The sequence below is a fragment of the Danio rerio genome, chromosome 23, assembly GCF_049306965.1.
Source record: "Danio rerio strain Tuebingen ecotype United States chromosome 23, GRCz12tu, whole genome shotgun sequence".
Classification (NCBI taxonomy): Eukaryota; Metazoa; Chordata; class Actinopteri; order Cypriniformes; family Danionidae; genus Danio; species Danio rerio.
Window position 1 is genome coordinate 23529834 of NC_133198.1, and position 12879 is coordinate 23542712.

The 12879-nt window shown below is 38.1% G+C and overlaps 1 protein-coding gene across 2 annotated transcripts in view; it reads left to right on the forward strand.

Annotated features, from left to right (window-relative positions):
• The window catches only part of camkvl (CaM kinase-like vesicle-associated, like), a 73882-nt gene extending 61213 nt beyond the window's left edge, over positions 1–12669 (forward strand). The window contains exons 6-11 of one of the 2 annotated variants that reach the window (NM_001365448.1): positions 4200–4320; positions 4411–4486; positions 5974–6110; positions 6221–6299; positions 6388–6475; positions 10257–12669. In NM_001365448.1, the coding sequence (NP_001352377.1) occupies positions 4200–4320; positions 4411–4486; positions 5974–6110; positions 6221–6299; positions 6388–6475; positions 10257–11576 (1821 nt within the window). In that variant the 3' untranslated portion in view covers positions 11577–12669. The remainder of the gene's footprint in view (positions 1–4199; positions 4321–4410; positions 4487–5973; positions 6111–6220; positions 6300–6387; positions 6476–10256) is intronic. The other variant, XM_009296777.5, reaches the window with a different exon arrangement.
• The last annotated feature ends 210 nt before the right edge of the window (positions 12670–12879 follow it).

A 12879-nucleotide genomic window follows, 5' to 3' on the forward strand; every position in this document is an offset into this window, starting at 1 on the left:
ATGGAAAACATTTTATGGGTTGTAGCCATTAATCTACATAACAGTTGCACTTTGTAAGCCTGATACTTTCACTTTAACTAAGTTTTAAAGTGCACATTTTGAAAATGGTACAATTATCCTCTCTGTGTGAAATTCTGTCAGTGAGTAGAACACAAGCTTATTTCTGTGACATGCTCAACAAGTTCAAGGAGACAGAGATGGCAGAAAGCACATCTTGTGTTTTTACAAATTCAATTCAAGGTTATTGTATAATGGACTTCACAATAATAATTGTTAAAAAAAACTGCTTTACAAAAGATGCATGTTATTACGTTACAATCAAAATCAGAAAAAAGATAAGGTGTGGGTAGGGTGAGCAGTATAGCTGTCAAGTGTAGCCTATACATTAATCCACAGTTATACAATATAATGAACTTTTCAAAAGGATGATGTCTATTCAACTTTTGTAGATTTATTATTTGTTATCTCATTGGGACCTTGTAACATGGGGTATTTATAAGAAAATGCATATTGAGAGGAAAGAGTGTTTCCTAAATGCACAATATTTTGGTTATTATACTTAAATAATGTTATACACTGTAAAAAAAAAAAAAAAAACAGCAATTTTCTGGCAGCTGGGGCTGCAGAAAATTACTATATCAATTCTTGTGATTTTAACTGTAATTGAACAGGTTATTACTGCCATTTTACTAATTATTACTGAAATTACACAGATTATTACTGTCATTTTACAAATTATTACTGTAAATATATAATTTATCAATGTAATTATACAGATAATTAATGTGATTATAATTATTATTACTGCAATTATACAGGCTATTACTTTAATTATACAGATAAATTGATGTGACTATAAGGATAATTACTGTAATTGTGCAGGTTATTAGTATAATTATACGCATTAATTTGTGTAATTATGCATGAAATCTCTAAATATTCCATGAAATTTTCCACTTTTAACATACCTTTAAAACTGGGGGAAAAATAACAATTTAAAGAATGATTGAAAAAGGCTTAGGTACAAATAATTGCTGTTGTCAGTAAACACTGTAAATGTAACTATAAACTATAATATAGTTTAACAAATATTTTAAGGATATGTAGGTTAAACTCCAAAACTATTTTCTTGAGAAAATACAAAACTGTTTTCTATCTCATTTTTTTTATTTCTTTTTTTTTTAAATAACACATTTGGTCATTGTTTAACAACAAAAACAATGTTAATGTCATGTGAGGACGCCTGCACAACAAAGTTGAGGATCAAATAGCAGTTTATTAACAGAATCATCTTGCAATTAAAGGTTGAAACAGGAACGAACAGGTGCACCGATAATCCCAAGCGTAAAGGCGGCAAACAAAATAAAGACTAAACACTAAACAGTTTAAGACTCAGAAACGATGTGTCTGTGTGTGCTGAGTTTATAGTTCTTGAAATCAGTCCATAATGATATTCTGGCTGTGTGCGTGTAATCAGTTAGAATTAGGGTGCTTTCACACCTGTGAATCGATTCAGTTGTTCCTAAACAGAGATTACAATTGTTACATTGTTGCTCTTTGCTCTTGGAGCGGTTCGCTTTCACACTGCAAAGTTTCTAATCGGACCAAAAGAGCTAAAACAAGTCATGTGGGAGTAAACTGTCCTTACATTGGTCAGAGTGTCAGGGTTTATTTTGCAGCGTCCCGCTTAGCTGTCAGGAGAGGTGGTTGTTTGGTGGTGATTGACAGGGTGCGCGCGCAATCGAGCCGAGACCACCTCATTCAAGCGGTCTCGGAGCGATTACTTTGGCGCGGAACAGAGCGCGATTGCCCTGTTCACATATGCCAAACGAACCGTGCTAACTGGGCAAACGAGATACGTTCCGAAACAAAAGTGTAGGTGTGAAAGCACCCAGAATTAGGAACCTGAGTGTGCGAGGTGCACGCTGGGAGTTGTAGTTCGTTAAAGTAACGTGTGTAGTTTTCCAGCGACCCGCATCCGCTAGATTACTAGTGATCATCACAGTTCGCATAGCAACATTAGAGTAGTAAAATAAACATTTCATAGTTTACAGTGCATACATTATATGCAGCCTACAAACAATAAGCTATTATTTTACCTTATTAACCTCATGTTAATCTTCATATGTTTACTATCTTCACTAAAAACAATTTGACAGAATTTTTGTTTCCTTATTTTTGCAGGAGTAATCTGTAAATATTAGCATAAAATTACGTGTTTCTCTCAAAAAATACATGACATTTCCTTTAAAAAGCAGAAAAATAACGTAATACCAAATTACAAGCAATAACTGTAAATTTAATGTTCGAATTTTTTCTTACAGAATATATCTGTGAAACAACAGGCATTTCACTGGATATAGAAAAAAACTAGATAATTCTGTAAAAAAAATAAATAAAAATACAGACAATTACCTGTAAAATAACGTTTATTTTTTACAATGAACTGCTATTGCGCTAGAGCCTATCTAGCACACACACACACACACACACACACACACACACACACACACACACACACACACACAATATTTAATTCATAGCACTGATAAATTGACATCGCAGCCTGCTCAACATCAAACTAAACTGCCAAAAAAATTTAATCTGGGAAAAGAGATGTCATGGTAAGGACATTTTTACCCTTTACATTTTTTAATGTCAGATTTTTCCATCACTTTAAAAAAAAAAAAAAAGTTTAATTGACGAAAAATGTTTAGTTAATGTAACCTTTAAAGCATATCGGTTTTGTCTCTGTGACATGTTTTGAACCAGTTCCTACAAATGGTTGGCCAGCAGCTGACTCACAGTGTGTTGTGATAGGCTTAAGTGAAAATAATATCACAGATATTATTAAAATGTTCAGTTTATAAAGCTTCTAAAGCAGTTTTAAGCACAAACTGTTAATAATGATTCTCAAGGCTGAGTCAGATTCCGAGAATACAGAAAATCACGAAGAGAGACCTGAACCAAGTTCAAGAATAAATTAAGCAAACCATTTCACTGTTTTAATTATGCAAAAGCAGCATCTCCATGACATGGCACAACACAACAATTTATTAAAGCCTTGTTTTCTTTCTTTGCGTTACTCTAATATTTCAAAATTTGACATACATGTTTATAAGAGAAATATCTGAACTATGATAGCTAATTTTAATCTGTTAAATTAATCTTTTGTAGGAAATTATGGTGTAAATTCTTAGATATTACACATGCACAACAGATAAATTACACAATAAAGGAATAGAACAACATAATGTGCTGCATGCATGCATGTGCTGTGGTGTATTAAATGAAAATCAGTTATATTAATCAAACGCCTTGTCCTCTTTGACTCATAACACTGTACAACTGTAATATTACAGGTGCTCCCTGTGGGTGTCATTATTGTTCCAAACAAATATAAAAGGAGCAAACAGTATTGCCACCTCCTGCGGATCTAATGCTTCATACTAAAGTCATTAAGGTTATGAAGCTGTTTGTCAGGAGACAACACGTGTTTGCAGTGCCCTCTAGTGCACAGCAGCAACACGCTGTGCAGGATATTAGCGGCAGACACTCTTTGTTGCTCAAAGCTCATTCTTGTTAATCACGCATAATTCTTTGTTGCCTCCTGGGTGAAGCTTTGATGCATTGCCTTTTAAAGAGATAGTTCAGACAAAAAATGAAAAGTACTAACCATTAATTTTGGTTCCTTTAGGAGTTTATTTTTTGTTCCTTTTTTTTTGAATGTTGGAAATTAGTAGCCATTGACACCCTCTTCATAAAATAAAAATAATAAACTAAGAATTTCAATGGTTACAGGTTTCCAACATTCTTCAGAATTTTTTCCTTTGTGTTCAAAAGAAGAAACAAACTCAAAGAGGTTTGGAACAAGTAGAGCATGAGTTAATTATGACAGAGTTTGTATTTCTCTGTTAACCATCCCTTAAGGCTTGTGCTTGAAATATCCCAGACTGAGATTCATATGTTGTAAGTATAGTAGGTCAGCTTTGTTTTTGCTGAATTATATTTAGGACAGAACTCATTATTCACATTGAGTGTGAGTGAACGTTGTGTCCTGTCTGCTCTCTCTAAAAAAGGAATATCAGCATTATTTGGGCAACAGTGACCTCTTACTGTATTCTTTCATACTTTGGCCTCGTGCCATGTCTTTCATCCCATCATTATTTATTGATCTCGCTCTCTTTCTGCCATTTCAGCTGGAGAATTTGATGTACTACAGAGAAAGTAACCACAACAAAGTTGTGTTGCGGGATTTCTACCTGTCCAGGTTTGAGAACGGTTCGATCACCGAACCCTGTGGTACACCGGAGTATCTAGGTATTTATTCATCACATGATCTTTATTTCTCCTTTATTCTGAGTGTGTGGAAGAGTAACCTTCACATCTGTTTCTTATATTTGCCGTCAGCCCCTGAAGTGGTGGCACGTCATCGCTATGGAAGACCAGTTGATTGTTGGGCAGTGGGGGTCATTATGTACATACTGTAAGTTTGATGTTGAGATTCAGTTGCTTTTGTCAGGGATTCTTTATCTGTGAAGTGAACACTGTTAATGTCAAGCAAGCAAAGCATGCAAAGCACACACACACATTTGGATAGGTTTGACATGAGAGAGCCGAGCCATTCATGCATATCTGTGAAGTGTTATTTCTACATGACACTACATTTAGCTCCACTTTAAATAAATCTGTTTAGGCTTGATGTTTACAATAAAGTTTGTCTTTAGTGAATTGCATTATAACACCTATGTTAACTGGTCAATTATTTTGAAAATATTATTTAATATTACTCAATCAATTTAAATACTAGTGTTGCCAGCTTTGTAGCTGTTCCTGACCATTTAATCAGTTGAAAAAGCAGCTAGCATCAATTTTAGCTATATTTAAATTTACTGGGCAATGTCAACTTTTTCAAAAATTATTTAAAACACCCATTTTTGTCAGTAAATTACTTTTGTATGGGTTAAATTGCTGTTTAAGTTTATAATAGGTAGAAAAAGCTTTTAAATGTACGAGGTGCATGTTACCAATTTTTAAAGTTTACCTTTTGTTTTATACCTTTATTTGTAATATTATTTTTCTGCTCTGACAACTGTTACATTTAAAAGATTTAGAGTGATGGTAACTAAATACACAGCCATTTATACATATGCACACACACTCACCGGCCACTTTATTAGGTTCACCTTGCTAGAACAAGGTTGGACCCCCTATTGCCTTTTTGCCTAGAACTGCCTTAATCCTTTATGGCATAGATTCAGCAAGGTACTGGAAATATTCCTCAGACATTTTGCTCCATATTGACATGATAGCATCAAGCAGATTTGTTGGCTGCACATCCATGATGGGAATCTCCCGTTCCACCACATCCCAAAGGTGCTCTATTGGATTAAGTGACTGTGTAGGGCTCTTGAATACAGTGAACTCATTGTCATGTTCAAGAAACCAGTTTGAGATGATTCGCGCTTTATGACATTCTCCTCCGACCTCTGGCATCAACAAGGCATTTGCGCCCTCAGAACTGCCGCTCACTTTGTATTTTCTCTTTTCCGAACTATTCTCTGTAAACTGTAGGGATGGTTGTGCGTGAAAATCCCAGTAGAAGCAGTTTCTGAAATACTCAGTCCAGCCTGTCTGGCACCAACAACCTTTCCACATTTAAAGTCACTTAAACCACCTTTCTTCCCCATTCTGATGCTCTGTTTGAACCGTAGCAGATCATCTTGACCATGCCTAAATGCATTGAGTTGCTGCCATGTGATTGCCTGATTCAAAATTTTCGTTAACAAGCAATTGGACAGATGTACCTAATAAAGTGACCACATGCAATATACAAACGTATATTGGCACAAAAAATGTAATCTTTATTTTTTGCTCTAAATTAAATTGCAATAAATCTACAGCATTTTTATAAGTCAATACATATTCATGATCTTGAAGGTGATGCAAATTTAATGCAAATGATATTTGTAGGTTGTCTGGAAACCCTCCATTTTATGATGAAACTGAGGAGGAAAACACTGACATGCACAACCGGATCATCTTCTGCCGCATTGTTGGTGGAGAGTTTGAGTTTGACTCGCCATACTGGGACGACATTTCTCCTGCTGGTATGACAATGGCCGTCTGAGAAGTCCTTGTTTAAAACTAGTAATATCTCAAATGTGTTTTACATTTCTAATGCATTAAAACATTGCTTCATCTCCTTTGCGTCCTTCAGCGAAAGAACTAGTCTGCAGATTTATGGAGGTCGACCAAATGCTGAGAATTACAGCACAAGATGCACTTACACATGAATGGTATAAGACAATAAACAAATGCACTAAAAACCAAAGCCCCTTTCTACAGACAACATCTCAAACCATTTTTTGCTTTGTTTTTGGCCAGGATTGCTGGAAATGGTGCATCAGAAAAGAATTTGAAGGAAGGAGTTTGTGCTCAGTTTGAGAAAAACTTTGCAAAGGCCAAATGGAGGGTAAGAAGAATCAAATATCATTTGTACAACGATGTACAATTCATCAAATGTCCCTAATAACTCACTTTTCTAGCACACACAGCACAATAAATATTAGGATAATGGATACTGTAAAGATGGTAATGGAAAATTAAGCTGTGGTTTAATCAAGCTTCTGACGGTTTTTATATTGATGTTTGCTTTTTCTTTGCATGTGATACCCAGGAGTTGAAGGTACTGTTGATATTCGCGGGGCAGACTAGAGGCAGAGATTCTTTTCTCTGTATAACAATCTTTGACTTGGGCCCTCATATTTCCTCCAACATCATATCAAATCGTACGATAACACACACTGCTGCAGCGTTTCATGACATGGCCTCATTCTTTAAGCGGCAATCATTCAGGAAATATGTAGTTCAAGTCTGATTGTTGGAAAGACTCTCGCTGTATTTAAGCCTCCCTGTATCTGCACACCAGTAACTAACAAATTTATCACTGCCCAGCTGGTCCCATGTGCATTCAGTCATATGCCGTCTGGCTTCTACTCACAGTGTCCTCGATTTTTCCAGTTGGAATTCCAGTTAGTCCTTCATTCACTCAATAAAATTTCCAGATTTCCAGACTTTTCATCGTATTGTCACATGTATGAAAGTTGTCCCTGTGTTTGTGTGTGTTTGCCACAAAGGACCAGAGTGGTTCTTGTCAAAAAAGAGAGAGAGAAAAGCTGAGATTTGTCCTCGGATGACTTGCAGTGGCCCTGATTCATGGATTCATGTCATGCTTCTGTCAATGACACATGCATATCAGTTGGTGATATTGGGCTGAAGGGTATTATGTGATAGGGAGTGCTAACGATAAGGGCAAAACTTTACTTTATTAAATATAGGTTAAAAATAGGGATTTATTTCATTATTGATACTGATCCTATTCGCGTAAAAATGTAGCATTTAAAACACAAGAAATCATTATATGCAAAATGATAAATGATATTGGTCATACTTTATTTTTAGGCTACCATTCTATCTATTCATAAACCATGATGCCGAATATTTACTTTAGAAGTAGTAGTAAACAGCCAATATCTTAATACGCTTATTTTACACGACCGCCGTTTTAAAGAACCAAAGTGAGGCTGCGGTGGGAAGAAACCCGGAAATATAGGACCAGCACTGTAAACATTGCAGTAACATGCTGTGGACTAAAAACCTCCAGCTATTGACGAGCTTTCAAAATGCAGAAAAGGTGTAAACATCACTTTAATATCATTCAGTAAGTTTAATTTAAACAATTAAAAGCAATTTAGCATCAAACAACATCACAATCTCAGTGATACGCTTAAATGTCTTCCTAGGCTTCAGTTCATGGCACCTGTTAAACACCGTGGGGACGCTTTCCTGCTTCAGCCTATGTAACCCGGTGAGCGATAGAACACTGCAGTCCTCTGTAGCATCCCCTCGTGTTGTCTGTAAAAGTGTTGTCCCGGTAGTGTACTTTTAAAACCGTCTATTTCTCACTAGTATCGAAGCGCTGCTGAGCGTGGATGACTCGACTGATCTGTCGAGTCATTCACAATGTATCTGTGTTTGGTTTGCACCAATGACTGTAAAAAATATGGACGACGCGACAGCCCTTTTTCCCATTGAACGCCTTGAGGGCAAAACGCCTGCTTGACGGGCACAAACTGTCGCAAAAGACTGCTGAAATTGGAGCCAGACATGCGCAGAAGGATTGTCTGATGGAGCCAGAGGAGGAGCCGCGAAAATGAGCAGAGTCGAGCTTCCAATCAAACGCTTTATGTAAAATCAACTACGCCCCCCGAACTTCTCAGCATGCGTTTGCTGTCATATCAACACAAATGGATGTAATAACGTTAACAAACATGAGGGTTTTATATATTCAATCGCGCCAGCTCCAGGCCGCAGCGCATAACTTACTCGCGGCGTCGCGGGCTGATTCCGGCTCGCATGCGGCAGCGCCTGCTCGCTCGGCCGCCGCATCTGGCTCGATTGACTCGGGCTGGAATTGGGTAGTGAGTCCAGGTATCCGGAGTAGGTCCAGCAGAGGTAACATTAGTCAGTCTGAGCTCTAAGAGATAAGTCTCCGGCAGGCGAGAATCTAGCCGGAACTGTGTTTTGCTATCTGGGTGGCTAGGCGTGTATCAGCAAACTAATAAAGCCCGAAAAAAGCCCTGAACTTAGCGAATAAACAGTGTTCCACCAGGATCATGTATGTCAGAAACTATAGTTTACTGCTGAACTCATTTTGTCATGGTAAAATAACACAGAAATCGAATAATAACATTTCAGTCTACTTCAGTCTCCTGCCGAAGCTCAGACGCCGCGCTTTGAGAAACTGTCAATCACAGCTGTCAATCACGATGACACGCCCAGCATTAAATTACTGCTAAAAACAAACTGTTTACAAAAATGAAGATCTGCACCTATTTCAGCACAATAACCAGTGCCTTAATCGACCAGAACTATCTTTCGGGACATTTTATTGCAAGTGTAATATTTTTTTTTATTTGGGCTCAAGTCTCCTTCATTAACACGGAGTGGCGGGCTTTATGACTTGTACTGCAGCCAGCCCCCAGGGGGCGATCTAACGGCCGAAACCTTCACTCAAACGTAGGCTTGCGGCACACTTGGTTTGCACTCAGTTTACCGCTCTTCACCCAGTGCAAACACAGATACACGGAGACTAGAGCGCGAAGCAGCCGTGAAGATCAGTTGAGTAATCATGCAGATCGCTCGTCTGTGTTTGTGCTCGGTAGCGGAGGGTGAACTGATGACCTTCTCGGCCAATCACAATCATTTCTGTTGAACACGTAAATACAATGGTAAATCAGCGCTGTTTTAAGAAAGCTATCAACAGTGCCTTAAATGTTAGGGGGGAATTGATGGTTTTTCTTTTAATTCGGTATCGTGACGAGTCTAATATAGTAAAAGAATCAGTTCATTAACTTGAGTTTGATAAATGGCATCTAAACCGTGTGTTTAGGAAAGAAAACGTTAGCTAACTAGTGCCATTTCCCTTAACTTAGCTAAAAATGAGCTTTGACATCCCTTTTTATTTTCACCATTCATTGAGAACGGACCTTCGGGTCACTTGGAAGGCGGTGAAATTATAAATTTGTGTAACTTTCTCTTTGCTGATAAGATATATAGCCAGCTACACAACATTCCTATATAACTCCCAATGATACTTCCGGGTTTCTTCCCAACGCAGCCTCGATTTCGGTTTTAAAAATGGCGGTCGCGTGAAATCAGTCTATAATAGGCAGGTAATATGCCACTAGTTAATAGTAAGAATTGGTACTAAAGAATTCAAACTAAAGTGTTAACACGATATTCATTTGAAGATTTGCTAAAAATAAAGATAAAGAAAGGTCATCTAAACATAAAAACTGGACAGACAATGTACAATTACCTGTTAATTAACAACCAGTAATAGTTATTTAATTATAACATTTAATTCCACTGTTTGGCCCTGGTGTACATTTCGCAGAGAGTAAATTGTGCTTTAACATGTATGTTTGGCTTATTTAAGTCTTTTAAAAATAAACAATTTTTATACATCAATGCAGAATCATTTACATTAGCATTGCAATGCATCTCAAAACAATTGTAATTACCAAATCCATCGCTAATGTGCTTGTCTCATGAAAGAAGAGATAGAGAGGGAAACTGACTAGCACAGCTACAGTGTTAACAATGCATTTCACCTCCATAGCAAAGAAGACATCACATTGCTTAAAGTAAACTAAACAATAACTGTTTTATTTCTTTCGTTTCACTTCCAGAAAGCAATTCGTGTCACCACATTTATGCAGCGTCTCCGAGCCACTGATATAGGATCGTCCGATGGGGCAGTGGAAGGCCAGGCCGAAGGGGTCAAAGCGGATGGATTAGATGGTAAGGGGATACAAACAGACTCAGGTGGCGTTTCTGCTGGGAGTGTGTCCCATGAGGTGTCTGTCGAAAGCAGACCCACAGAGAATCAAGAAGCAGGACAAACAAAAGTAGAAGAGAAAGAAACAGAGACTGTTGGCCAATCGAACAGCTCTTTGAAAATACAAGCAGAGGAGCCACTGAACAAGAAAGAAACTACAGAAGGCACTTCTGAAATAAAGGACAAACCAACAACAGGCGCAAACCAGAAAGCAGCATCCGTTCAGCCTATCAAAACTTCAGACAGCCGTGAGAACAGCATCCCTGTGGAGCCAGAAGCTACAACTCTTGGCAGTGTTGAGAAGAAATCACCTTTCCATGATACTCCAAATCGACGCAAGATTGCTGCCAATCTCTCAATGGATCATAGTTCATGTTCTGAAGCCAAAACTGCTACCCTATCAACAGGAAATGAACCCCCTCTTCAATCAGAAGACAAGAAAGACACAGTCCACGATATGACCGCAAGTAGCTGGTGTCAAACACAACTCCCAGAAGCAGTTGCAGAGAGGTCAGCAGAAGTTGGGGCACCTTCTGAGGTCAATCCCAAGAGCAAAGAGTTGAAGAAGGGTCGAGCAGACAAGGGTAGCCAATCGGTGAAAAACATCCAGTCAGTTTATGCAGGATTGGGATCTTCAAGTCTTGGCCAAGATCAAACTGTATTCGTGCAGGAGCTGCAGGAGATGGTCCATGGTGCATCGGGATATGGGAGTCCGTACTGTCCAACCTACTCTGTCGGGCAGTATGGAGGTCTCGATCCAGGAAGTGCAGCCAGTGCAGACTGGCAAATGGATTGCGTAATTGAACAAATTGAGAAGCAAATGGCTGCTGTGCTAGAGAAGATTGAGGGGGACATGCCTTCATTGCTGGAGCAGATCAGTGACCATCCTGAGACCCTACCAAGAGCAAAGAGTGCCAGCTCTTCCCCTTCACCTCGCCCTCGCTCATACCATCATTCGACCCCACCTCCCCTTCCCACCACCCCTCGCCCAGTAATGCCTTCTTTACCCCACCTGACCATTCCGCCCCCTTCATACCCACCACCTTCCCCACCCAGTCAAATCCAAGGTCACAGCCATCCAGCTCCCGAAGAGAGTACCAGTGATGGCCAGAAGTCTACAAAGCGGTCTGGCCAGTCACCAAGGGGAAGTGTGTCAGGAAAAGGGTTGTAAATATGCTAACAGGATGTGAACAGTCAAGAATAATGAAGGTACACTTTGTAACTGAATCTTTGGGATGTGGATTATGGATCCATTAGTACAGTATTCCTTTATGGGCTGTTCAAGTGGGCTCAAACATAAAAGAGCCTCGTTATTGATTGTATGTGATGGATAAGAAGCTTGTTTTTAAAATGTAAAGAGGTAAGTATCTAAGCTAGTTGAATATATGGGAACACTATTTTGTATTATTAGAGGACACAGATAAGGTTATCCCACTATACATGGGTGTAAATGGTTATGCTCTACACTACCAGATCATTGCAAATGCTATTATGTTTCCTAAATAATAATTTCAGAATTATAATGTAGAGTCTGTGGAGAGTTTGGATACAAGAGTTTATATACTGTAACTTGAACATTTCTCCTTTAATGGCACTTGTTCCCTTAAAACAAGTCGGTAACCTGCTCTGTTTTGAAGAACCGCTGCACGTTTGCTCTTCGCCAGGTACTGGCGTTGGAGGGTGTTATCATTTTTTGTCACTTCATCCATCTTGGATTTTTGCTCTGAGATAGTGAAGTTGAAGCAGCGCATCTCTGTACTCTCATCAATCATTTTCCTTGTATAATATTTCCAATAAGGCTATTTAATTTATCTTTCTTATCGTTTGTTCTCACACTGTACAGCGCTTTCTATAAGTCTTCTCCAGACATGACAGGTTTTCATTGATTGAGAATGATAAAGCTCAGATAACGAGAATTGATCATAACTTTGAGACTTTATATCTATATTCTCTATCCTGGCCCTTTTTTTTAAGTTATATGTGTCCATCTATGTGTTTGTTAGATTCTCATTCTCTTACTCTCTTTTCTTAATTTATGATGCATATTAATATATCTTTGCAATGTATAATACTTTTGTTAATATATGCTAGAGTAACTAAGCTCTAATGTCTATATGTAAAGTCCTCGCAAATGTCTGTGAAATGTAACTGTGGCTTCCCCCTCCTCAGATATGATATAGTTTTTGGTGATGTGAATATTCTTCCAAGTTATTTTTTGCACTCTCTACATAAATATTTAAATAAAATTCAGATCAAACCATCTTGTTTCAAAGGCTTTGCTTTTTTACGTGACTTCTGGATCGGTATACATTTTGACAGTTGTTACATTACTAGCTTGAAAGCATTATAAATATTACAAAATAAACTTGTTTGGAGTTTGATGAAGTTTGCTTAAAAGTAAAACAAAAAAAAGATAGATACGTTTTGCAGCAGTCAGGTTCACATTCTTAGTTTTTAATGCTTTTCTGTGGTTT